Genomic DNA, 27,429 nt, shown 5'->3' with positions numbered 1-27,429 from the left:
AAGAATGTCAAGGGAAGATGATGAGAGACAATTTGAATGCTCAAGGAAGTATGAAATTATCCTCAAGCAGGTAGTTTGCTTATACAAAAGAATGTATAATATTATGATGAAGGTTCATACATATTACATTGTGGAATATTTACTGAAAGAAGTGAGTCTGTTTCTTTGCCATCTTTCTTCTTTCAGTTTCATGAACTGATCAACATTGATGATGGAAAACCAAGGCCAGCCAAGAGAAGAAAGATTGCAGCAGTTAGTTATTTTTCTTAATTAGATTGATAGAGATACAAAATCATACATTGCTTTTCTCTGTGATTTTGACAGAAGTCTGAAGGGCAGTCAAGCAGCAGCAGCACAACACCAAAAGGCCAAATCAATCAAGTGCTGGCAGAGAAGATAACTAAGTTCTTGCATGAGTTGGACACTGATCAGCAGAACAATGAAGACAGATGAGAGCTTTTGCATGTTTAAGCACTTTCTTACTTACGTCTTCGGTTTATCAGAAAATATGATGTAACAACAGTTCAAATGTAGCCTAACAGAGATGTAGAAAGCCTATGCACTTGAAAGACTAATATCAGCATTCCATTGCCTTACCTGGAAACTCACCTGAACAATACCACTCTTTGAATTTATCACAGAAAGAAAAGTTAAAAACTAAATCTAAGTCTCAGAAGTATTTAAGAACAATGCAACAACAGGTTTAAAGTGCAAGCAAAAAGAAAAGTTAAAGAGAAAAAGGCAATGCAATTGAGAAACAAATATCTACATTGCTTGCTTTGCACCTGAAAACCTACACAATCCTCCATACAATACATAGAACAATCCATTTGCTTCAGCCTCAAAGGAAATATACGAACATTAAGGTTGGAGGCTCAAAATTATGATCATTATCACCTGAATTGCCTATGTTGCAATTTACTTAAAGATAGCTAGAACAACATAGCCTATGCAAAAACCATGGAGTTGATGCAAGCAAGACCATCAACATAGGCCAGACTAGACTGGGGCAGAAGGCGAAGCCAAAAAGGATGAAAATCTCCCCGAGATGTACTTGACCAGAGTTGTCATCATATTTTGAGATCATTCAAGCTCTCCAACACCATGGATTCTTGTGGTTCATCGAGTATAGCATCCGCCTTCTCCTCTGTCTTCACTACTGGTCCTGATGAGGAGGTAGAATGCAGAGGCCTCTCTTGTACTGGAACAGAGACAGCTGGAATTGCGGCTGGAGGAGCTGGAGGGGGAGCAGCAAAAACCCGCACCACGGGTCTTACACAAACAGGCGATGCCATTCTCATTGATGGGGCCATAATATGATGAAGCTGATGTTTGGCTGGAGGTGGGAGGGGTGGAGCTGAGTAAACTGGAACTGCCGTTCTTATCGTCACTGGTTGTGCCATGGCATGGTATGGTACTCTGAAGTGCTGGACAGGGAAGTAAGGAGCTGCATTAGGTGCAGGGAACTTCTGGACTCGAGTAGTATGATTATCTGGTTGTGAAAACAAAGCGGGAAAGGCAGTGTTATCAGATGTTGCTGGAGACGGAGGCCTAGTTCTTGGAGCAGATTTTGGCCGAAGTAGGGGTAGGATCTTGGATACAGTTGCTGGAGGTGGCTGGTTAAAAGAAGGCCTTCTATCTTGCTGCATTGGAAATTTCTTTGGAAATGGTGAGGCATGGGGATCATTGGCCATCGCCATCTTTTGCTTGAGGCGGTACTTCAGTAAAACTCGGGCTATGGTGATCTGTTCTTGCTCATCATTGTTCTCTGGCTCTGTTGATGAGCTTGCCGCTTCTCGTGCCACTAGTTTGGGGACAACAAGAGCAGGGGAAAATCTTAAACAAATAAAATGGGCATAAAATTAAATGAAAATAATTAAAGGACTCAATCACAGTCATCAAAGCATGAACGGTTATTATTCAGCTTAGATACAAGTAGAAATAGGATTTATAAGAACCCAATTCACCAAACTTTCTCATGCATTAGGTTCCTGTTGTTTATACATACCAACTAGCTGGAGGAGATAGAAATTATTTTTAACGCAAAAGCAATTCCACTAACGACGGCTTAAAGGGATGAAATTTAAGGCATGTGATGCCAAACAAACTGCATTCATTTTGTAAAAAAATAAAGTATATGAGATGAATAAGTGAGAATGTTTCAAACATGTAACTCACATTGTTTCAAAGAGGACCAAGCCGCCATGGCAGCATTCTTCTCTGCTTGCTTCTTACTCTTAGCTGGCTCCCCCGTAAATGTGATTCCTGCCAGCTCCACAGTGCCTGTAAACACTGGTAGGTGCCCCAGGCCGGACCTAAAGGTAGTGTATGATGGTAATGGTGCTCCAACTCTCTGAGCAATTTCCTGTAAAAGGTTCTTATAGACACCGGTTTCATCCTGTGAAGAATAGAACAAGAATGTAAATGATCCTTGTTGGCAGTTACAGACTTACATATGCACAAGGCAATGAATAAAAATTAATCAATCCAAGATCAACTTTTTTTAATTCCTGGTCAACATAGTCAAGTCATCCACCTTTTTTAGAAGCTAACAAATAAACTCATCACATGACCACTACCAGGGTTTGCAGATCATGGGATTAGAGGAGATATATAAGTCATAAGCCAAGGCTTAAATTAGAGCATATGAAATCAAAATAAATAGTACTTCAAATATAACATCCTTCATTTGAGATCAAAGAAATTATTATTTAATCCATCAGGACAATTTTGATGCTCGCAACCATGTTGATAGGCGACTTATATCCTTAGGTTCTTAGAAAATTAACAAAGCTTCAGTTTTTTAAGTTAATTGAACGCATCAAGCAAGCACAACCAGAGACAGAGCTTTAGAACATAAAACTGAAATTTGAGAATGCAAAACAAGCACCCATATCTCAATTGCAAAAAACCTTGAAAACGGATAGAATGCAAAAACGTCTTCAGCCCCTGTGACAACTCATATAAGCAACTATACTTAGCTTGGTTGACATGCAACTATGCAGAGCACAGGCTTAAAAAAAGGGCCAAAAAAAATCAAATACTGCATTTAAAATCAATAAAAAGTCATTCTAAGGAGGTTTTCTCTTCCAGAAAGAATCACTTAATTAAATTTAAAGAAGTTAGAACATGGTAAACAATGGAAATTCATGAATCACAGCAATTCTAGCATACTAAAGTTGAAGCCCCCACAGAGAAATCCAAATAGATAAAGAGCAGTTCCTCAATGCTTGCTTGATTGACTGGTCTGGTGTGTGCTTAAAAGTTAAAACACTTCAAACAACCACCCACCAGCCTCAATATTCCAAACTATCCCCAAATTGAAAACTCAAAACTAAAAGCACCTTCTGATTCTAAAGCTTCCATCCAATTGCAAGTTCGCAACCAACAAGCTATAACACAGCCAATGCAAGCCACTCAATGATTCACAGGAGTGTTTCCCGATCTCAAAACCCCAGCAAGCAAAAGATGGAATTTTTATTTTCAAACATCTCATTCTGTTAATCTTAAGACAAAACTACCATTTTTGCTAGATAATATTGGACTCTAACCTAATTTCTATAACAATCCAAGACCAAGTGGATCAGAATCAAAAAAAGAGTACCAGGATGCGAGCGGCGAGGGATTGGGAGGGGCCTCGGGAGGCGAGAGCGGCGAGGGCGACCTCAGCCGCGGAGTGCTCCGCCTGGCGAAGCGTCGTGCAGAAGGCGGGGCTCTCGAACACATCGCCGTTGAAGTTCACCGCCGCTTTAAACCTCGGTGCGTGATCAGGGCCTTCTCTGATACACGAATAGGACGGCAAGTTGAAGCAGCTCCGCTGCGCCAGCTCCTGCAATTGGTTCTTATACATCCTCCTCGTACCTCAGCCGTCAAACTCGCCGGCGCCGCCGAGATTTCAAGCTCGCCGGCGATCCTCAGAAGGCTTGTTTAGGGTTTTGAGTGGCTTGGTTTGTGGTGGAGGTCTTGAGTCATTCTGAAGTGGGAAATTTGGAGAGAAAAAAAGAGAAAGGGACAGTAATAAACAAATCTAGCCTTTAAAAGTTAAAACTAGCTCTTTTTTTATTATTTATTTATTTATTTATTTCGCTAATAGAGATGTGGGGAAATGAGCAGGGAACGGTTATTTGACCAGCTCTAACGTTTCCCTTCCTTTTTAATTAATTATATTTTTAAAACATTTTAATAATAAGAGTTTTTCTACCAAAATAGATTTTTAGTCAAAAATGTAATTGAAATGCTTTTTTTTTAACATTCTTATTAATTAATTTATTAAAATTATGATATAAAGTAAATTTGAAAAATATATTAACTCAAATCGGATTCTAGAGTAATCCATCGGGGTTATACTCTTAACAGTAGAAGAAGATTTGATCACCTCCTGATAAACTTTTATCCTTTTAGCTGTATTTTTTTTTTTCTACTTTTACAGTTTTTTTTTATTTTTTATTTGTTAAATAGACGTTACATCTTATGATAACCATTTAATTTGTGTTTTTTTAATATTGTACTTGTTGTTTTTTATTTAATAAATGAAGATGTATCTACATTTTTATCAAAAATATATATATCTTTTAAACTTATCATGAAATATATAATTTATTATAAGCGTTTCCCCGTTTCCCCAGTGAGAAGAAATTACTAGAATAGGGGAAACGAAGGAACGATTGAGAAAGTTGTGGAAATGGTTGACTTGGAAACAGGATTTATTTATTTGATTTATTTATTTAGTCAAATTAATGCCATATTTATGCACGCAAAATAATATGCAAACCTCACGTCCTAAGGTAATACTTTTAAAAGCTGGAACTTGGAGTTCCTAAGTTTTTGTTTGCAATATCTTAATAATATCATCATTGAGATGATATTAACCCCAACACTAGTTATGTTTGAGAGGTAAGGCACTTTGCCATTGAATGGATTGAAACAAATTTGAAACTTGATACCCGTGGTATTGTTAAAAATAATGTTTTTATTTATCATTCATTAAAATTTGATACTGTTTATTTATTATTTACTGAGTCTAGAGTCTAATATAGGTCGTTTACTAATATAGTTGGGATTGTTTTCTCCTTTTAAAACCTCTTAAATGGAGATATTTATCACTATTTTTTAAAATAAATAATTTAAAAATAACCATTATGATATATAATTAGTATTAGAAATTAACCATTCTGATATGTCATTTAGGGGGCGTTTGGTTCACAGTAATGATATATTACCATGGTAATGAGATTACCATGGTAATATGATCGGGAATGTTATATGCCTGGGAATGTTGTGGTAATGTGAGATTACCATGTTTGGTTGAGAATTTATATTACTGGTAATCTTTCATTACTATGTTTGGTTAGTCATGGTAATCACCCTCGATAATATGTTAAATTTACCAAAAATACCCTTACATATAAAAATTTTTGAAAAAAATATAATTCAAAGTATTTAGATAAATAAATAATTAAATTATAATATTAAAAAAATTATTTTTCACAATTTTTTAAAAATACCTTTGTATTTATCAAAAATACCCCCTACGTATAAAATTTTTAAAAATATAATTTAAAGTATTTAAATAAATAAATAATTTAAATTATAATATCAAAAATTAGTTTTTTACAATTTTTAAATACCTTTGTATTTACCAAAATACCCCTATGTATAAAAATTTGAACAACTTAATTTCAAGTATTTAGATAAATAAATAATTAAATTATAATATCAAAAATTATTTTTTTACAATTTTTTAAAATACCTTTGCATTTACCAAAATACCCCTACGTATAAAAATTTGAAAAACTTAATTTAAAGTATTAAGATAAATAAATAATTAAATTATAATATAAAAGATAATTTTTTCACAATTTTTTTAAAATATATTTGTATTTATCAAAATATCCCTACGTATAAAAATTTGAAAATCTTAATTTAAAGTATTTAGATAAATAAATAATTAAATTATAATATTAAAAAATAATAAAGGAAAATAAAAACTAGGGAGTGTAATAAGGAATTAGATTAAATGAGTGGGGGTATAATTGGAAAAAAAATACATGTCCGATTACCACCAACTTGGTAATCTGGATGGACACCTGTTTTGGTGGTAATGTGATTACCACCTTACTTGGTAATATTTCACTATTGGTAATCTTACATTACCATCAACATTACCACTGCTACAGTAACCAAACATGGTAATCTGAACAGATTACCACCAGATTCCCGGTAATGTTTGCACATTACCGCGAACCAAACGCCCCCTTAGTATTTAGTTTGAATGTTTATTAGTTATGCTATGTTCCCAATCACCTTTGACATTTGGTTCAGGAAAGCGATGCAATTATAAAATACAAATAAAATGTAAACTGAAACCAATCAAACCATTTTAAAAAAATAAATAAATAAATAAAAGTCACACTTCATCTTTGATTTTTTAAAATTAAAATAGCAAAATGAAAAGACTTGGAAAGTTAAACTCTTTAATTTCGGTTCCACTATTCTCAATCAAACAATTTTAGTTGTTAGAATCATTCTTAAAAACATCAATGCAAGCAAAATGGTTTAGTTTATTTAAACACAAATTTAGCATTGGATATGATTAATGTTCAAGTTTATCTTCATATTCAAACAAGCAAATGAATAGTTAGAGAAAGATTAAGAATTGAATATAGAAAAGCATAAAACACTCTATACAATATATTTGCTGAATGAAATATCAAGTATTAATAAATTTATTTGTTCACAAAGTAACAAAAAACTGTACTTAAAATAATAACTATTTATAAGCTTTTAGCCTTTTACAACCCTCAAAGTACATATATATTATTTTAAGAGAGATTTATATATTTAGATTCAATGAACAAATAGCAATCTGTTGATCCAACACTGTGACTTTTGTGACAGCAAGCTGGCCAACTTGCAGAATGCATTTGAGTCTCCATTAATTGTTATTTTAATAGGAAAAGGTACAACCCTATCAATTAATTTCCTTATTTTTCAAGTATATATATATATATATACAAAAATTGTACATTTGTATATAGTTTCAAATTTCATCTAAATTGATGGTACACTGTTTTTAATGTGGAAGTTGAACCACCACCTTCAAGCAAACCTCATACACTTGAATTTGGATTTAATTACTAGTAATCCAACAATTAATTAAGATATCTTTTGGATTAGCACCACCAAACTAAACAAGTTTAAATTAATATTGTCACATAGTGGTACTATAATGGTGCAAGTCAATAATGACGTTGGTAATGGAGTAGTAGTTAAGACATTAAAATAGAAAATTGAATTAAAAGACAAAATTAATACCTTGACAATGAAGTGAAAGTGACATGTAATAACAATAGACCATAAACATGATGATGTTCAATATTACATCATACAAGGAGAAACTTGAAATACAGCATTGGAATGAAAATTGAAAAACAAAAAAGGAAAAAAGGAAAAATAAAAATAAAAACAAGGCCAGCGATGGATGCATGATGAGAAGAAGGAAGAAGAGATTAAGCCCAGATATCTACAATTCCAAGCCAGATGACAGATCTTATTAAAGCAGAGTAACAAACACTGGTACATGAAGAAGAAGAAGAAGAAGAAGAAGAAGAGATTTAGTGATAATAATAATAATCTCTGAATCAAGCATTGCTCCTGAATGAGCCAAGAGCCTTCACTGCACCAGCTCTGAGAACAAACTGATAATATATTGCAGCAATTGCAGCACCAATGAATGGTCCTACCCAGAAGATCCACTGCAACCAACACAAGACACCTCATCATCAACACATTTTATTTATATATATATATATATATATATGAGACAAAGTAATTACAAGTTAGAAATGCAACAGTAATAACATGTGAAATGACATGTAGAAGACGTTAGTTATGTGAAGACTTCACATGGTGAAGTTTTAACTAAGCTGTTGTTTATGACTTTATATATAAAATACAAATAAATTATATATATATATGGACAGATAAGATACCTGATCATCCCAAGCTTTGTCTTTGTTGTAAATGACAGCAGCACCAAAGCTTCTGGCAGGGTTGATGCCAGTGCCAGTGATGGGAATGGTAGCAAGGTGGACCATAAAAACTGCAAATCCAATTGGTAGAGGAGCCAAAACCTGCAGAAAAGTAAAAAAAAAAAAAAACAAAAGTAAAAATCCCAAAGTATTTTTTCCCCACACATCAACGTCTTTCTTTCTTGACTTCTTTTAAACAAGTCCACATGTGCATCAGAAATAACACATGGACTTGGTCACAAGAGTGATAAGAAGGAATCTCAAATCACTGACAAACAAAGGCAGCAGGATAAAAACCTCATGGACCACAATAAAATTAAGGAAAAAGGATGAAAAATTAAAACTTACAGGGACATGAGAGTCACGAGCGTTGCGTTTAGGGTCAGTGGCGGAGAAGACAGTGTACACAAGAACAAAAGTGCCGATGATTTCAGCGCCGAGGCCGGTGCCACGAGAGTAGCCTGAGGCGAGCGTGTTGGCACCGCCGCCGTAATGGACGTAAAAGGCCTTTTGGAATGCTTTAACAAGACCAACACCACAAATAGCACCCAAACACTGAGCAATCATGTACAACAACGCTCGTACCAGTGACACCTTCCGAGCTAGAAACAACCCGAACGTCACTGCCGGGTTTATATGCCCTCCTGTCCTCCAAAAATATATAAAAATTAATTACTATTTTTTTTTTTTGTCATTCTAATCTTTAAAATATATATATATATATATATCAGTGATTCTGAATCTGGATGAGTTCATATCTGATTAATTTCTGTAGTAAAAACTCATTTATTTTAGAACTTTTTTTAAAGATTAATATTTACTACGATTTTCTTTAAAAAAAAAAATAACATTGTTCATCTGTGTGAGCTCTACTACTATACAAAGTCCCAAAATTAACAAAAAAATTATTTTTTTTTAAAAAAAATAATAGCAAAGATTCAAGCTATTATTTACAAAAAAAATTTATCTGTTTCTGCTTGAAACTCCAAAATTAATTAATTAATTAATTAATTAAAAGTGAAAAGAAAAAAAAAAAGAAAGTTTTTACTTGTGAAAGTATACGTGAATGGATAAAATGGAAAATTTAGAAAAGATACCGGAGATGCCGGCAGTGCAGTAAACAAGGATGAAGATCATGCCACCAAAAGCCCATGCGATGCCGAGGATACCGACACCGCTGCAGGCGGCGTCAGGGTTGCCGAGGTTGGTATCGGACATATGCTTGTAACCGATCACCGTCGCCACAGTTATGTACAAAAACAGTAACGTTGCTATGAACTCAGCTATAACAGCTCTGTAAAATGACCATTTACCCAACTCCTCCACGTCGATCAACGGCGCCGGCGGTGGGTCAGTGTAGTCCTTCGCTGTAAACTCACCTTCCACATCCTTCGCCATTAACTCTCTCTCTCTTTTTCTCTAGCTTTGAGTCACTGGAACTAGTGGTTAGTAAACTCTGTTTGCTTAATACCTTGTGGCGATGGAGAAGAAGAGAAGAAAGAGGTATTTATAAGAGGGTTGATGGAAAATTGACGGTGGATGTGGGTTTAATTTTTATTTTTATTTTAACTTTTTTTTTTTTTAATATCCATTTGTTTATTTTATTTCATTTATATTTTTTTTTTTGGTGGTTTTATTTGCCGACCAAAACCGACTAAAAAAGACACGAAATTTTCTTTCTTTTTTTATTGGACCCTACCTTACCTTCTTCTTCTTAATAAGTCCCCCTCTGCCACCCACTCCACTTCTCTCTTTCTTTATATTTAATTAATCCTTCTCTCTCTTTCTGGCGGCACTTTCTAGCGCACTCTCATATTTTCCTAAGAATGCCAATCAATCACTATTGCACAACAGTTAATTATATGAATATTATATTGTGTTAATTTTAAATATTTGAATTTTTTACTTTATTTCATTTTATCTTTGTTCTCCGACCAATATGAATATATGAATTTTTATTTTGTATAATTATATTGTGTTAATTTTACATGTTTGAATTTTTTATTTATATCATTTTTATATTTTTTTCTCTGACCAATATATGATTATATGACTATTTTGTATAATTATATAACTCTTTTCTTCTTCTCATCTTAAAATTTTATAAAAGTAATACTAATTTTCAATTTACTTATTTGTATTTAATTTTTTTTTAAAAAAAAATAATAAATCACAAATTTATTAAAACAACAGAGACCAAAAAAACTTGCACAAAATAAAAAAAACAAACACTACCACAACAACAACAAAAAAATCAAAAGAATCACCCAAAAAACAAATAGTTATCAGAGCTGAAACACAGCAATAAGGACTAGTATCTAAGTTTTTAAAATTAATTTTAATTATTCTTTAATAAATATGTTATATATATATATATAATTTTTTATTTTTTATCTAGCAAGAGTGTTATGTTAACAATTTGCTTTCTTGTATTCATTATTAGGCATGATATTAATTTTTTATTTTCCGAATGTGTATGTCAATTCAACCATCATTTATTGTGTTTGTGGGAGGAATGAAGACTTTTTTAACCTATCTACTCTTACAACGAACATATTGGTTTTTTGGATTTTGAATCCAATAAATAAACATGGGACTTGGAAATTAATGCAAATAATTTTAAATAAAACCATGAATAATTTTTTGTGGGCCAAATTGATTTGAAAATCAAACCAACGTTAAATTTCGCACGTGTGAGTTAGTGACCAGTACACTCGTTGGGTTAACACACCGACCAAAACTAGAATACCACTTCTTTACTATTCTCCACGTGGCGCTACAGAAACCACTTGTTTCAAGTCATCACGTTGCCCAATCACAAGATGTCACGTGTAAAGTTTTGTGGCTCAAAATGCTCTGCCGGTTTGGCACGGCGAAGGTGAGGAATGGAAGTCTCTGGAATACATGGACCCCACCGCCCTCCAACGTTTCTGTCTTTGGACTGGATTTCAGGTCAAATGATTGGACACTTACGAGGACCGGGGCCCACACTGCCAACTCACCATGCTGGACACGTGGGGTCTCCTCATTGGTCCGATTCATAGACCCCACTTTTATTTAGGTAATATTGTCTTAACTAATAGCTGGTCAAGCCCAACTCGTGCATGTGGGTAAACTCAATGTGTTCACCTTGTCTGGTTTCAGAAGCAGAGTATTTTCTGATCTTCCCCTATCATATAAGTTTGACACATATCAGACTATTATAAAAAAGAACCAAAGGATAACCTATGAAATTATGCAAGATAAAACTAAAGATGGCAATAATACCCAAACTTGATCCGACCCGATCTGAATTTGATAGGTAAAACCCAATTTGACCGGGTTTCGGGTCGGGTTCAGGTAAAATCAGATTTGTATGAAATGGGTGCGGGTGTGGGTATGGAAATTTTAATACCCGACCCGTACCCGTACCTGACCCGAAATTAAAATTACTAAAATATTTATATAATATATATATATTAATATGTTCTACAACTTAATAATTTAGGGTTTTTTATTTTTTCCTCCTTGTTTAGTCTTGTAATTTTATAATTATTTTATTTTATTTATAAAAAAATTACAATTACTTTTAAGTTATTTTTTATAAAAAATAATATTTTTTTTTATTAATTTTTTAATATGGGGGCGGGACGGGTATACCCGCAGATACCCAATTACCCGTCGGGTACGAGTGTGGGTTGGGGTTTTTAAAACCCGTCGAGTTCGGGTTCGGGTTTAGGTTCAGGTATACTACCAGGGTAGTGGGTACGGGTACGAGTATAATAAAAGAGTATAGTAAAACATGCACCTGACCCGACCCGTTGCCATCCCTAGATGAAACCCACTAACAAATTAGCATATCGAGCTTATATGGTTCTCGAGTCAGATAAATCCCTGATTTTGACATGGTTTAAATAACAAATATATATATATATATATATTATAAAATTTAGACCCTAAGGTATAAAATACATATTGCTAGAACAAGGGACTTTCTTGGCTTAAGAACCAGAGAGAAGGGGATTTCCATGTTAACACCACTACTACATCACCATCAGCATAATAATAAATAAAATAAAATAAAAACTAGGTAATAATCGAGAATTTAATTAATATCAGGAATCAATAATTAAGCTCAGGAATGAGGTGTGTTAGCAATGTATGATTGCAGTCATTATTAATTAAAAAAGACAAAGATTAGAAGTATGTTAAGAAGATAAGATTATTAAGTTCTGTGCATAAAAAAAATGAGGTATTTATTTATTTAATTGTGCTCCTACCGAATCTTTCCAATTCAGAACAAGCACAAGGAGACGAAGACAGCATCAATTGGACCACAAATATATACATTAATAAATAGATTGGTTGATTAAGAGATGGAAATGCTCTGAAAAGTACATAGAACAAATGAGCAAATGTACAAAGCTTGAGAGAAAAACTGGTCTTTTATGGTTCCCATATCAAGTGTATTATATGTGTAATGTGTCTCATTCTCAAGCTTGTCAGACCCGGACCAGCCCGGCCGGTTCAACCGGAAAAACCGGGAACCGGCCATGTGGTCGCTCCGGGATACCCCATCGACTGCGGGTATTAAAAACCCGAGCAGTTAACCCGGTGACCCAGGCGGTTCAACCGGAACCCGGTTGACCCTGCTACGTCAATCGAGTCACAATGTTTATTTTTTTCATTATTTAATAATTTATTATTATTTTTCTCATTAAAAAAATCACAAAAATCGTGTATATTTATTAATATTAATTTATAATTTATAATCAATAAATAGAATTACAAATATATATATATATATATCATGAACATACCAACAAAAAAAGTAACATTTAAAAAAATAAAAATATATTAATGTGTTATGTAAATACTTTTCTAAAAAAATTTAATTTATTAAAAATAAAAACAATAAATGAGTGTAATTTTATTATAAAAAAATATAAAAATTAAAAGTATTCTAATTAAATAAAAAAAATATAAGAAAATTTAAAACAAAAATAAAAAAACTCAATTGAGATATAAGAATTAGTGAATTAAATTTCTTATTTATTTTTAACAAAAATCAACCAATAAACAAATAAATAAATAAATAACATCGAGAGAAGTTCGATAATTATATATTAATATATTAAATTTGTAAATATTTAAAAAAATATAAAAAAATAAATGACATAATTAAAAACTCTATCAGTATATAAGTCATTTATCAATTTAAATATTAAATTTGAGTAGGTTTTTATAATATAATTATGGGTTTAATATTATATTTGTTTATTATTAATTATTATAATATTTTTTTATATTTAATTATCGACTCTGCTCATCCTGGGTTTGACTCGGTCGAACCCATCGACTCCCGATCCCCAGCTTTAGCTAGTCATCGTCCAGCAGGGTCTGACAACCTTGCTCATTCTATCCATGAAAATTCAGAGAAGATTCTTAACAAAACCAGCATCAAATGAGCTCATTTCCTTTTGTGGTGAATGTGACTTGTCATTATATTGTACCAACTGTCTGCCTGTGATACTGCTATGCATTGTTGCCATACCTTTCATTTTAATTATTGCTTCTGTGATGTTGCACAGCAATTTGGAGTAACTTTCTGTACTCTTTTAGCTGGCAATGTTGGTGTCTTCTTTCACTGTCCATTTTACTTTTCATCTTCCCTGTTTCTAAACAAGAAGAAGAAGAAGAAGAAGAAGAAGAAGAGAGTTGTTGCTTAATGTATTATTACAAAGAGGGTGGTGATATTCCTGTGCCAACAATTACACCTTATGGTTCTTATGAGGATGCTAAGAATAGGAAACATAGAACACAAGTTATTGCTGCAGCTGGTGCTGGTGCTGCTCTTTTTGTTGCCATGGCACTCACAATTGTTTACTTGTGCTTAATGCATGCAAAAAGATCAGCAAGAAGAACCTCTGCTGCAACTGCTTCATCATCCCAGCACTGTGAGGAAACAAGCATGAGAAAACAGAGATCATTTACATTCAAGGAATTGGAGCAAGCCACAGCCAGTTTCAATCAGAAAAACATTGTTGGCCAAGGTGGTTTTGGCACAGTTTACAAAGGTTTGCTTCAGAATGGATCTCTTGTTGCCATTAAGAGAAGATTTCATCAACCAAGCCAGCATTTTCTTCAGCAAGCAATGAACATTGGCAACATCCAGCACAAACACATTGTTAAACTTAGAGGCTACTGCCAAGAAACTCATCAGCAAATGCTAGTTTATGACTACTTCCCCAACAGCAATGTTGGATTCCATCTGTATGGTGATTCCTCTGTTTGCTTAATTCTCTACTTGTTTTAGTTATTATTTTATTTACACTGATCAGTAGTCTTTACAGATGCTGAAGGTTTACCTCTTGGAAAGCTTGGCATACAGCAAAGATTATCAATAGCTCTGGATGCAGCCAAAGGTAACAGAGCAAGAGAGAGAGGGAGAGACACTTCTATAGTAGCATGAGTTTCTTTTGATGTTCACTTGATTGAGAATATTATAAAATGCAATCAGGGTTGCAGTTTTTACATGCGCTGGCACCACCTGTCTTGCACATGAACTTCAAAACAAGCAATGTTCTGGTGGATGAAAGCTTTATTGCAAAGGTGGCAGACTTTGGTCTGTCCAAATTCATTGAAAGGAGATCAACAACCACTAATTGGTTTCTTGACCCACAGTAACTATACACATTCTCTCTTTGTCTCTATTATTTTTTATAGCCCAACACAATATTGAATACAGTGTTGCAACAGGTTGAAGAGGGGTGATGTGTTTTCAGAGAAAAGTGATGTATATGGGTTTGGTGTCTTCTTGTTAGAGCTCATAACAGGATATAGAGTAACAAACAGGAATCCTGCATGGAATGGGTTGAATCTGATAGAACAGGTGAACTTATATGCAATGTGATCTTTTGATTTCTGTTGGCAAAGACTAACAAACATTTGCTGCTGATGTTGTTTGAAGGCAAGGAGCGTAAGTGACCCCAGTGTTTTATGTCTCCATGATGAGAGAATTAAGGCTAGTCCAGTTGCTGCCAAACAGGCATGGTCAGTGATGAAACTGGCGATGCAATGTGTGGATGCCGGTGCAAGAAGACCGACAATGTCCATGGTGGTTCAAGAGCTCAAGCAGATTGTGCAATGCCCGGTGATCAGCAATGTGGCTCTAGGCAGTCACCTGTTCAAGCGAAATGCATGATTTGTGTAAATGCCATTCATTCTTTCATTCATTGATGTTTAGAAATGAGAGTTCCAATAGTCACTGCTTCTGATCAGAAATCTAGCATTATTCTTGGAGAAATCAATAATATGTGCTTTGAAAACATAAGCACACTGTCTGAGATTGAATAGTTTTTCATCTCTCCAGGAGCATGACCATCTCACAGTGTTGTGTGTGTGGAAACAGATCAACTGCAACTGCCCTGACCGGCTGGAAGGGCTCAGAGTTTGGCATAGATTTAGCCCTTTGTCTTGCTAGACCAGCATTGCTCATGCTTCGCCATCTCTTATTGCCTTTTGATTTCTCAGGTTTGTCAGCAGTAGGTGTGCAGAGCTCAATTGCATTTGCCACTAGACTTTCTGGGTTGCAAGAGATGTAACTGACACAAAAACAACAACGGAACTTTAGATTTTACTGAAAACCTATCAACAGTTAATTGTGTCGATAAAGTAATAAAGGCTTACACGAGACGCCTCAAACAATGGTGTGTCCTTATAGTTTTCATCACCTACACAAAATCATAAAACCATGTCAAGCATCTGCATATGACTTCAACTAATAAAGAAGATGATCATGCCACAGTTTGGATAAAGAACTATCGTTCAAGTTCAGCTGGAGATGTCATCATCTAACTCTATTCAAGTGAATCCTGAATGCAGGAGGGAAAAATAAAATGAGATAATGTAACTTACAATAGGGTGTAATCCAACACGTGGCGGATCAACAATTGCGACAATATTCTTGAATTGTGGTCTCAAAGCACTATCAGTTACTTTCTGTTTATCAAAATCAACCTTCTCTTGAGCCTTCTCCTCAAATCCAGATGAATCTAAAGAACTTTCTAAAAAACCACTGACATTGTTATCGTTAGAATTGCCCTTGGAGATTTCTTGTACATTGGATTTTTCATCAAACTGCTGCTCAGGCACCAGGAGTTGTATCTGTTCACTATCCTTGTCTTTTGGGCAGTCATTTTCCGGGCCAGTGTCAGAAGTGGTTATGTCTGTGACCGTTGTAGTAGTGTCATTTTCTTCTGTGTTACCATCACCCTTCCCACCAACCATCCCATTGGTTGTTGACAAGTCAGAGCTTGTGCCATGTGGCTGCAACTCATCAAGATACTCCTTAAGTAATGAGCCAATGACGTCCTCTGCCTGTAGATTCCCCAGATGGGAAGTAATGTGGAGGTCATTAATACCAATACAAGCATTAATGGCCAGAGTGTGCAAACAGGACCACAATGAAAGTTCAAATATATATATTTTTTTTTAGACTTATCCAAGACTCACCTTTCCACATACAAACCTACAATTGGTTATGCCATTAATCTCAGCATTTCTATTTGCATCTGAAACAGCTGAACTGTTCATTTCAATGCCCACAACCTGGTCAAGCAATAAGGTGGAAGCGTGAAATATTGTCAAGAAAAGTCAACCAACCAAGAAGCTTCACAAAAGTAAATGAAGATGCACAAAATAGTCTAGGAAAGAAGACACCAGGCATTTTTCTTTAGGTAAAATCGTCAGTTTTATACTAGTCTGAGAGGCAACTCAAACAACACAGCAGTTAGTAGATAGACCTACCCGTGAATAATAAATTATGAAAAAAATAAACCTAACAGGACACTTGGGAGTTATATATGCAAACTTGAGGGGTATAAGGTGGTTCAGGAATGCATGCTATATGCAGAAAAGGCTTTTGCTCTGATGAAAGGACAGTAGAGATTGTGGGAAGGTCAGGTCATGCATGTATATCAGTTGCAAAAGGGGTTGCATCACTTTTTAGGAGCAAAATATGCTGTCAAGATTATCTACCTGATTGACAATCAAAACATAGCTATGGTAGCTCTTGCATGTTGTAACCTCTACTGACAGAGCAATCTAAATGATCATATGCTTATGTCACTCTTACAACTATAAGCATTTGGAAGGCCTTTGGTGATGAATCAAAAACAGGATTGGAACACCTAAAACTTACCATACCAACACGATGTGCTAAAGTAAGACCAATTGTCCCAGTCCCACAACATATGTCAAATAGTAGGGTGTCTGAATTAAGATCGGCCCAATCACCGGCAAGGGAATACAGCTTCTCTGCAGCAAGAGTATTTACCTGTGACCTTGTCAGCTACAACTAGCTGCACAAATTCTACAGGAGAAATTATATGACAAGAACTGCTAAGCATCTTACTTGGAAAAATGCTGTTGGAGATAAGCAGAATTGAAGATTATTTATATAATCATTAATTCTTGCTTCAGTGGCAGGCACCTTTTCTAAGCAAGAATGTTCTTCCACCTCTGCAAGTGGTAGCACAAACATCGGGCAATCAGCAGGTGCAACATTTGATATTCCTTTATGATCCTACAAGAAAGACATCCAACATGTCAACTTGTCATGAACATCCAAAGCATTCCGAGCATCACATGCATTCATCACTTGATTTTGTGCTTGGGGTCTCCACCCTCATAAAAGAAGCTAAGCTTTCCCCAGTTTTAGTATTACTTATCATATCTCCAATTGGCATCAGCAATATGGAAATTAAGTGAAATATGCCACTAAGTTTGACAACACCTCACCTGCACTACTACCGTTGTGAGAGGTAAAGTGGGAGAAGATGTAGCTGCTCCTCGGACAAGAACCTGAACCATCCTCTTGAATTCACTTTGCATAATCTTTTCATCAACATCAGATGAGCAAACCTGCAGGTTGGTTGTAAATACAAAAGAAAAAAGTTGCAAACTCATAATCCACACTACATCCCAAGGAAAATGTGGGATCCTACAACTTGATTTGATTGTAAAGCTATCACCCATCAATATATTTAAGACACACAGACCTGAATAATAAGCATAACCTCTGCAATCTGGTTATCAAGATTGTCAGCCACTGCCACTTGACTTGGACTTCTTCCTTCCCTGACCTACATGAAATATCAAAAAAGGTAAATCATTGCAACTTCACTAAAATGCAAAAGTGTAAGAAAAACTCTGGAAACAACCAGGTATAGGAAACAGCAGGCTGCAAAAGATATACCAATTGAACCAATAAAAAATATACAATAGTCTCATTGTATTATCACAGATCTGTTAGTAAGATTAACAACTTGATACCGTAAATTGGCGCCAAAACCCATGATTCTCAATTCTGTTCCATACAGGTAACACAGAGGACTCGAGAAACTCTTGAAAGATCAAAGCAAATTTGCAAGAAATTTCAGATACGTTTGGGCAGTTGATAGGCTCCTCTACTGCTGTTATACCCTCCCTGCAATTTTAAATATAACACGCTTGTGGAAATACAAAGATAGTTCTGATAAAAAAGATAATGACAAACGCTGACCTGAAATTTCCAAGCATAAATCCAACTGTACATTTTCCCTGTGAGGAATAGCCCACCGAAAACTCGCACTTATTCCGATACCCATTTATCAACGGCGACTCTATGATGCCTTCTAGCTTACATGGAAGACCACCTACAGTTATACACATATAGAATATTTTCAGATTTCCCATTTATCTCAGTATATTCTTTTCTCTTCTAAAATCACAAGTACCATCCGCATAGATTGAGTATACAGTGCCACAAAATCAAAGGAGAAATGGAATATTACCAATGTCTCTGGATTTAAGAATCCACTCAGGGAGAGAGATAGAATCTGGGCAAGCCTTACGTGCATTGCGGGTCTACAAGTAAATAAAACATCAGATTAAACAAAAGTTGTAAAATCAACTATAGGGAGAAGAATGAAATAACAGTACTGTTATATTAAGTAAAAAAAAATATTAAAAATAAACGAATAAATGCATGAGTAAGAATTGTTTTTCTTACAAGTCGTTTGAGAGTTTGAAGAAGAGAATTCTTCTTGTGCTCCAGTTGTTCATTATAGGGCATATAAGCAAGGGGAGTCACCACATCACGAACACTTCTTGCTTTTGAAATCAATCCTTCAGCAGGCAAACTATTGTTATGAGCAGAACCATCATCATTCTCACCAGCATCATCATCCACAACCGAACTTGGCATAGAACTAGTTGAATCATCAATAATTGATTGAGTTTGACAAAGCTGTTCATCTATCTGACCAAGAGGATATTCCTTCCCAGGTTTCTTCCCTTGGCATCGCCGAATGGCATCTGCAACTTTTATTTGCTTTCCCCCACTTGTCTTTTCTTTCAAAATCTATTAGTTGAATGAGAATAAGCAAGAACAGCAAGGTACTAATTACAAAATATAACATGTCAGTCAAATGAGATACCTCAACTGCAGTTCTGATCTGTTCCGGATCAGCAAACCTTACAAAACCTACAGTCATTCCCTTCTTTTTCTTTGATGATACACAAACAATCCCCTGAAAAATATGACTAAAGCAGACTCATACACAAACCAAGCAAATAGAAAAGCAAAACATACTTCAAATGAGTTATAAGGGATGCTGCTATATTTTCTAAGAGGTTTATCCAATTCATTCTTGTTTTAAAAACAAGTAACTACCATTTAACAATGATACAGTAGTATGAGAAATTTTGAGAGAATTCAATTATAACAATGGATAGAACAGTAGAAGCAAGCTACTCAACCATGTTTACTCCCAAAATTACATATTTATGGCACTAACAATAGACTACTTTTGCTACGATGAAGCATCAAATTTCAGTTTAAAAACAAAAAGCGAAATAAATTTCTAGTGAACAAAGGAAGCAACTTTATCAGTAATTCATGAGCTCCAAGCATGAAAAGCGGATACTTACATTGCCATCAAGGAAACTCTTCAAACTATCAGAAGTCCATTTCCTCGGGAGTCCAACAAGGCATTTCTCCATCGTAGCAAAATCGACATCCTTATCCTCCTCCTCCTCGTCCTCCGCCGCCTCCGTTTTGAGGAGCTTCTTAGCACGTTCGGAAGTGGGATCCCATGAGTTATCAGGGCGAGGCCGAAGCTCTTCCTCGCCGTGGGCATACCGGCAAGCGTCACCATGGCTACATGAGCCCGCAGCACGCCGGAAGTAGGAGCAGAGGCTCGTCTTCCTCCAAGGATTCTCCTCCTCTCTCTTCCTCTTTTCCGAGGCCTCCTTGGTCTCCGCTGGCGCTTGGATCTCTTCAGTGGCGGGCGTCTCGGCCTCCATGGCTTCCCCCATTTCGAGCTCTCGATGCAGAGAACCAAAACCTTCGTTGTTTGTCCGTCCAATCGGATCCGAAACCTTAATCCGATAAGCTCATGGGCCGGGTTTGGGCCTCTCAACTGCGAATCGGATCCGCTAATGTCTTCAACCCGATAACAAATTTTTACTCAATATATATATATATATATATATATTTGATTAAGAACCAAAATGTATATATATGGAGTATATTTTAGTATTATTAAAATAAAATTGTATATATTGAACTTCATCCTCTCTGAGAGAGTCTGTCTTACTTTTTATTTGTTTCTCTTTTTTTGTATGAGGTATGCCCCATAGTAAACCTGGTCTTGACTCTTGATTGATGTGTTGTAGTTATTGTGCATCATTGTTTGAATGCAGAAAGACATGATCAAGATAGCAATGAAATGCCAGACAAAAACAAAAACCAAGAATTAGGCCACCACCAACAGCACCACCAGCACCATCATCATCATCATCATGATCATGATTTCCATGATGAAACAAGACGAACATGTCCCTTTTTTTAAAAAAAAATTTCCATTAAAACCAACCCAAGAGTTCAATTTGATAGATACCAGACAATACAAACTTAAAGATGGGCCACATCAACTCTCCACAACAGGTTAAAGTGCATGCATGATAAAAAATCACAAAAGCAAATATAAGTGGACGGTGGGCAACTTCACTTGGTCTGCTGACAAAAGAGCTCTAAAAACAGTGTTGTTTGATTTCAGTAGCATTGAGGTCAAACAGCAATTGTGGGGCTGGGAATCTCTGACTCATTTAAAGCCGTGCCAATGTGCCATGTAAAAAGACAAATCCTTTGCCACCAAACCAGCTTCACAGATAACTCAAAGAAATCTTCTTCTTATCCATCTTCATCTTCTCCTTCTTCTTCTATTCTTTAGAGATTCACAAGTCAATGTTAGCTTAATTACATTACCATATAGAGGGAGAAAAGCTGGGTAGACAATGCAAGTGAAAGTGATGGAACTAAGGGTCAGGTGGCAAGTAAAAGTAAAAGAAGAGTGGCAGTGACAGTGGCAGGTTAAGCTTTTTTCAATGTCTAATAATGGCTTTAGACATGGTGGTGGACTATCAAACATTTATATATATTTATTTACTTGGAATAAGGCCCCCACCACCAACATCAAGAAACAACATCAAGACAACCAACAAAGAGTCACAGACCCTACTTTATAGCAAGTGTCCCATGGATATCTGTTAATGTCCCCCAAACATGGCAAGGCAAGGCAATGCATATGATCAGGTGCTTCATCTTCATCCAGCTTCTCAACGTTCGTTGTCTCAGTAACTCATTTCTTTTACTGCCAAACTAGGACAGTCACTGTTGACTGGTTTTACCTGAAATTTTTACTGTGAAACTAGATGGGAATAAAATGGACATGCAGGCATGCAAATCTTTGGGTTTGGGTCCTACAGAACCTAGCAGTTGTTTTCATCATAGCTGTTCAGAGGAGTGGGTTTCTCTTTGAAGTATGTTTACTAAACAAATGAATGAATAAGTTGATATGGAGTTAATAAGAATGCATCAGGCAACCACAATATGACAAGAAGGTGTGACCCAATTTTTCAGTTTGATTCTAACAGGTTTATGCAATATTGTAACTAGTAAAATGTCTCTGTTTGAACAAAGAAAACAATGGCATTGGCATCTTAATAACACACAAGGAAAAGAAAATAGTAGTCCATAGTAATCAAATCGACATCAAATTATATTATCAAAGTGAAACTCTTCAAAGATTCATGGAAAACATGAGCATGAAATGAAAAAGTCTTTGAACAACCAGCATGCTTCCCAACAGCCAAAACAATGGAAAAAACACATCAAGGAAAGAGTGAAACAAATCCTGTGGGTCCAACAAAAGAAAACGTTCGTCTCTCTTCAAGTTGTGAAGAAGGACAGAAGTTTTTTCACAGCCACAAAGCCGAAGAAGTAGTAGGCAAGGAATTCACATTTCATACACAAACTCTCATGACCTGTTGACATTGAAAGCACCTTTATCCAAGAAAATTGATGACTACCACCAGTAATTCTAAAAATTACAGTTTTAACTGAGTACATATATATATAGGATTGTTTTCAATTGAAGAAAGAAAGTACAAGATGAAAGCAAGCAACAGCTGGTTTTTACTTTTTACAAATATGAACAGAGTAACATGCTGAAACAAAGGGGGGTATATAACTTCCTTTTAAAATACTATTTAGACAATTGTGGAGCAATCAATACAGTAAGAAGATTGTGACATGCTACAAAGGAATTACCTTCATTGAAGCCACTGCCATCAACAATCTACCAATATCTCAGAGCAGGCCACAAAATACATTGAAAGAACTGACAGAAGATATAATCTTTTTTTTTTTTTTAATCTTTTTGAGACTGAAGAGAAAACATATATGCACTGCTATATTAAAAACAGCAGCATGAAGCATATGAACCAAAATATATATATATATATATATATATAAGTGAGGACTTGCATGCATGCGCTTACTTTGCTAACTGGGATTGGTTACTGCTTGCTTGAAAGCAACCGTGGGAGCTATCCTGCAGCTCCTCCTCTGGTGCTCAAGCACAAGCTCCCCTGCAAACCAATCCAACTTCTCCAAATTAGTTCTTTCACTAATTCTTTTCCCAGAGAACAACACTGACTCCACATTCTTCTGCTTCAACATTGCCTCAGCTGCATCCACAAGCACTTTCACATTGCTGGGACTTGGGTCAGAGTCTGCATCTACTCCAGAACAAGCCCCCATGCTGGAACAATTAGCCTGCCAATACACAACCAAATTCATGATAAAGTGGTAGCAAATTTTGCTCAGGTTACAGCAAAGCTATGAGCTATGAGCTATGAGCTATGAGCTATCAAGAAAAAGCCAAGGCCGAGAGTGGTCCTAAAACCAGACAGCATTGTGTATTAATATGGTAGTAATCAATGGTAGTAGGTCTGTGCAGTGTGCACTACCACCAAGCTAACAATTAAGTCTAGAGAAACAGAGAAGAGGAAACACAGACAAAACCATTAAAAAATCAATCCATTCCAACATTCTAACCTGATGCATTTCCATGGTAAAAAAAATAAAAAGAAGCTTTTTTATTATTTTCCTGAGATTTTACCTGAATTCGGACGTAGTTGGAAGAACGAGCATGGGCGAAGGCGAGAGCGACGGCGTGGTCGACAAGGTCGGCGGCGCCATCGGAAGCGATGCGAGCCATGGGACGAGCCCATTCCTTCGCCGTCCAACGCCGGAGCAAGGAAGCATCGGGCACGGCGGCTCCGGCGCCGCAGCCGAGGGAGAGGACCATGAGGTCCTCGACGCCGCGAACAAAGGGGAACTCTTGCTTGTTGTGGAGGACGTGGGTGATGGCGGCGGCGGCCGGGTTGGTCATGGCGAGACCGCCGTCAATCCCGAGGCAGGAGCGGGAGCCGTCAACGGAACGGATGTCGGCCGGCTCGAACCGGCCAGGCTCTGCCCAGGTGGCGCGGCAGACTTCCCAGAGTCTGAAATCATAGCTCTCGCTCTCCAACGCGTCGGCGCGGGAGAAGACGAGCGGGGACGAGCTTCTCAAATCGTAGCACGGGATCAAAACCGGCTTCACGGTGTCTCGCAAGGTCATCTTCTCCCCAAACGTCTCCTTCATTGCTTTCTCCATCGCCGCCGTGGCGGCAGCAGTGCCGCTGCCGCCGCCACGAAAAGCACGAGCTAGGAAACCGGAAGAGGGCTTCTTTAGGAAACGGCGAGCCTTTTCGGCAAGGAAGCGCCAGGTCTCATCGGCGGAGAAAGGGGAGGAGGAGAAGAGCATGGAAGCGAAGAGGCCACCAACGCCGGTGCCGGCAACGACATCGAAAAAGTCAGAGATGCGGGCGTTTTGCTGGCCGGAGATGGATTGAAGGGAACGTTCGAGATGTGAGAGGGCTTTGCCGGGGAGGATGCCACGCATGCCGGCGCCGTCGATGGAGAGGATGCAGACCTTGCCACGGTGGTTCTTGAAATGGGAAGGGTCGGGAGGGGGATGAAGAGGGAGCTTGGGGTCGTCGTAGCCGAAGAGGAACTTGCTCTCGAGGATGGAGAAGATCTCGTAGCTGAGCTTGTCGGTGTCCATGGTGTGCTCGTCGTCGTCGTTGTTGCCGTCTTCGTCCCCAGACTTGGACTTGGTTGCGGCGGTGGAGGCGAGCATGTCTTCCGGTGCCGCCGTCATGGTGACACCGTTTTGCACAAAAACAACAACAACAACAGAACCAACAACAAAGAGTGTCTTCAAAAAAATAATAATAAAAATAATAAATAAATAAATAAATAATAATGATAATAATGAAGGATGATGGGTAGGATTGAATTAGATAGAGGAAGATGCTAAGAATAAATGAGAGGAGAAGTTGGAGAAGGAGGAGATGGAGAATGTAAATGGATGTAAAGAACGGCCATAACGACTCAAATAGGAAGAAAGAGAGAGAAAGGCCAACACAACACAACACAACACAACACGCTTCTCTTCTCTTCTCTCTCTCTCTGTTTTTCAAGATAGATATATATATATATATATATATCTTTAACGGAGCACGCGAGAGAGGGAGAGAGAGGGAGAGAGAGACCGAGATGAGAAAGAGAGAGAGAGATGGTCAAAATTACCAACAAAGACTAATAAGGCTTTTGAATGGGAATTTGGGAGTTGGAGAGAGAGAGAGAGTATATTTTTCCATGCAATACAAACATGTTGAGTGAGTGGTGCATGGTTGAATTTTATGTGCCGCAGTACTATACAATACTGTGTAATTATATTATAAATATAATATTAAAAATACTATATAAATATTGTTCATCCCATGTTTTATTAGGGAGAGCTGTATTCTTCATCTTTTCAGAATTACAAAACAGAAAGATTCATCATTATGAGGTTGTAGTCATTGAAATATCATTGAAATGAACCGTAACAGATGCACCACTTTACCTGTCTATCCCTTTCACACCATCTATGGGGTGGCACTTGTCGTCTTCATCAAACATATATATATATTATAGACTATAGTTATTTTTCCCAATAATAAATGAAATAAATCACTAATTTTATTAAAAAAAACAGAGAACCTTAAACAACAATAACAATGAGGAAAGAAATTCACAAAAAGAAAATCAACAAAATAATCACAAGAGGTAAAGTACAAATACATTGAGAAAAAATGTGAAATAAAAAAACACTGAAAAAACTAAGATACAGTAAATCGGTGTGTACTTAATTTCCATTCATGGGTTTTTTGTACCCATGGCTATTTTCTTAGTTATACTCTTCAAAAATTCAAAATAATTGTACTTGCTTATTTTTCATCTTTGAGGCGGCTTTAATCATCACTAGCATCATGAAAGATGCATAACTATTTTATTCTTTTTTTTTTCAATATAGAAAAATTTCATATAGAAAATCATGGTACCATAGGCGACTTTGCCAAATTAGACTAATTAACAAATAATTAAAACAAAAATAAATTAACAGTAAAAGTTAATGAAACCATGTTAAATATATAGAAAATGCAATTTTTTTTAAGAAAATTTGAAAATATAATTATAAAAACAAATATTCGGATAAAGTACATGTGTATATATTCAGTAAGATATTTTCATCTTTGATTTTAAACGAGGATTGTATGGACATTTTTAGGTGGACCAAGTTTACACATTACTTTTTTTTTAAAATAAATAATAACTCGTAAGAGTTATATACGATGTAATAAATATCACTGAACTATGAACATTTGGTAGATTTTATTTTTATTTATTTATTTAAAGGGATTAAAACAACTCTTGTTAGAAATAAAAAATAAACTAGTAAAAAATATAATTTGTTTAGTTAATAAAAAAAAACAGACAAGGAATGCTGGATAAAATACCAATAAAAAATATATAAACAAAAGTAACTCGTGTCATCTAGGAAACAATCATAAAATGTGGATCATCCATTAAAAATAGCACTTTATAACACAACAAGTGATCAAAGAAAGCATTAGACAATCTCAATATTAGGTGTCGTCGTTTCACCCGGATTGGTGGTGAATGAACCAACATAGATGTTTTTTTCTTTAAAAAAGAAAATCTCTTTTATAGTACGAAATCCTCTCTTTGTCTATGCATATCTAATTGATTGATCAACATGAACAATTCCTACCTATAAAGCATACATGTGTATTATGCATGGTAATGTTTCTAATATACAAATACAATCAAAATTTGGTCCATTGATCATTGATGGTGGTTTTATAAGTAATGCATCACATCACATGAAGATCACGAGACCAACTCTAGTAGGTTCCTCTTATTCTCACGGCTTCTCAAATGATTGTTTCCTATATATTTATATTGTTCTAGTGGTAATCATTTTTGCTAATTTTTCTTAATTTTCTTAAAACTTTGATAATAGAAATGTAAATGAACTTGTACCAAATGTATCAAGATATGATATATTGATCATGAGACAAGACCAACTCTGTTAGCTCCTCACATTCAATGGATAAACTTTTGAGTGGAGGGAAGACTTGCACAACATACCTTTCTTGCTTCCATATTAAAAATAAAATAAAAGAATAAAACTTCTCTTAATATTTCTCCATTATTTATCAATATATATATATATATATCTCTATCTCCATGGGAGCTAGCTCTTGCTTTTGCTGTTAAGATATGACAATTAATGGACTATTCAAACATGAAGATTCCATTCCTTATGTCTACACTACACTGATGATATCATGTAAAACATTTTTAGCTTATCCTTCTTCTACTGCAAAATCCACCTCAAGAAATAGATTGATTTGACAATCGAACCGTTTGAAATTTAAATAATTCCCGTTTTCCATGAAAAATACAAGCCAAGTTTCAAAAATATATATATATATATATATACATTAATATTAATATTAATATTATCCTCATGGTCTTCATTTAAGTTTTCAACAGTAATATGAAGAAGAAAGGTCATGAACATTCTCATTATCATAGCTCATATTATATATTTTGTCTTCTAGTCTTGATTTTATT

The 27,429-nt window shown here is 35.8% G+C and overlaps 5 protein-coding genes across 7 annotated transcripts; 1 reads left to right on the top strand and 4 right to left on the bottom strand.

Moving 5' to 3' along the window:
* Nucleotides 1-727: 727 nt before the first annotated feature.
* LOC120276399 (double-stranded RNA-binding protein 6-like) lies at nucleotides 728-3,974 on the bottom strand. The gene is made up of 3 exons (XM_039283128.1): nucleotides 3,605-3,974; nucleotides 2,179-2,398; nucleotides 728-1,804 (listed from the first exon to the last, which is right to left on the bottom strand). The coding sequence occupies exons 1-3, from the start codon at nucleotides 3,848-3,850 to the stop codon at nucleotides 1,071-1,073; spliced, it is 1,200 nt and encodes a 399-aa protein (XP_039139062.1). The 5' UTR covers nucleotides 3,851-3,974; the 3' UTR covers nucleotides 728-1,070.
* A 3,348-nt stretch (nucleotides 3,975-7,322) lies between these two features.
* LOC120275820 (aquaporin PIP2-1) lies at nucleotides 7,323-9,522 on the bottom strand. The gene is made up of 4 exons (XM_039282530.1): nucleotides 9,128-9,522; nucleotides 8,379-8,674; nucleotides 7,992-8,132; nucleotides 7,323-7,754 (listed from the first exon to the last, which is right to left on the bottom strand). The coding sequence occupies exons 1-4, from the start codon at nucleotides 9,426-9,428 to the stop codon at nucleotides 7,641-7,643; spliced, it is 852 nt and encodes a 283-aa protein (XP_039138464.1). The 5' UTR covers nucleotides 9,429-9,522; the 3' UTR covers nucleotides 7,323-7,640.
* A 4,084-nt stretch (nucleotides 9,523-13,606) lies between these two features.
* LOC120275660 (probable leucine-rich repeat receptor-like protein kinase At5g49770) lies at nucleotides 13,607-15,224 on the top strand. The gene is made up of 5 exons (XM_039282308.1): nucleotides 13,607-14,287; nucleotides 14,363-14,434; nucleotides 14,530-14,692; nucleotides 14,769-14,901; nucleotides 14,980-15,224. Exons 1-5 carry the CDS (start codon nucleotides 13,738-13,740, stop codon nucleotides 15,211-15,213), a joined length of 1,152 nt encoding a protein of 383 aa, XP_039138242.1. The 5' UTR covers nucleotides 13,607-13,737; the 3' UTR covers nucleotides 15,214-15,224.
* LOC120275659 (zinc finger CCCH domain-containing protein 24) lies at nucleotides 15,214-20,402 on the bottom strand. 3 transcript variants are annotated; one of them, XM_039282307.1, is made up of 15 exons: nucleotides 19,983-20,402; nucleotides 19,490-19,582; nucleotides 19,063-19,413; nucleotides 18,845-18,917; nucleotides 18,574-18,706; nucleotides 18,345-18,498; nucleotides 18,071-18,154; nucleotides 17,811-17,933; nucleotides 17,425-17,595; nucleotides 17,212-17,346; nucleotides 16,524-16,619; nucleotides 16,092-16,388; nucleotides 15,927-16,010; nucleotides 15,699-15,742; nucleotides 15,214-15,613 (listed from the first exon to the last, which is right to left on the bottom strand). In XM_039282307.1, exons 1-15 carry the CDS (start codon nucleotides 20,367-20,369, stop codon nucleotides 15,370-15,372), a joined length of 2,469 nt encoding a protein of 822 aa, XP_039138241.1. In that variant the 5' UTR covers nucleotides 20,370-20,402; the 3' UTR covers nucleotides 15,214-15,369. The 3 variants fall into 3 exon arrangements, with proteins under 3 accessions (XP_039138241.1, XP_039138239.1, XP_039138240.1); XM_039282305.1 differs by having other exon boundaries at nucleotides 15,927-16,388; XM_039282306.1 differs by having other exon boundaries at nucleotides 15,927-16,388; nucleotides 19,063-19,398.
* Nucleotides 20,403-22,507: 2,105 nt separating this feature from the next.
* Nucleotides 22,508-24,655, bottom strand: LOC120276293 (patatin-like protein 6). Its single transcript, XM_039283015.1, has 2 exons — nucleotides 23,519-24,655; nucleotides 22,508-23,172 (listed from the first exon to the last, which is right to left on the bottom strand). Exons 1-2 carry the CDS (start codon nucleotides 24,599-24,601, stop codon nucleotides 22,900-22,902), a joined length of 1,356 nt encoding a protein of 451 aa, XP_039138949.1. The 5' UTR covers nucleotides 24,602-24,655; the 3' UTR covers nucleotides 22,508-22,899.
* Between the last annotated feature and the right edge of the window lie 2,774 nt (nucleotides 24,656-27,429).

The sequence above is a fragment of the Dioscorea cayenensis genome, chromosome 14 (genome assembly GCF_009730915.1).
Source record: "Dioscorea cayenensis subsp. rotundata cultivar TDr96_F1 chromosome 14, TDr96_F1_v2_PseudoChromosome.rev07_lg8_w22 25.fasta, whole genome shotgun sequence".
Lineage (NCBI taxonomy): Eukaryota > Viridiplantae > Streptophyta > Magnoliopsida > Dioscoreales > Dioscoreaceae > Dioscorea > Dioscorea cayenensis.
This window is presented reverse-complemented; position numbering and strand designations above follow the sequence as displayed.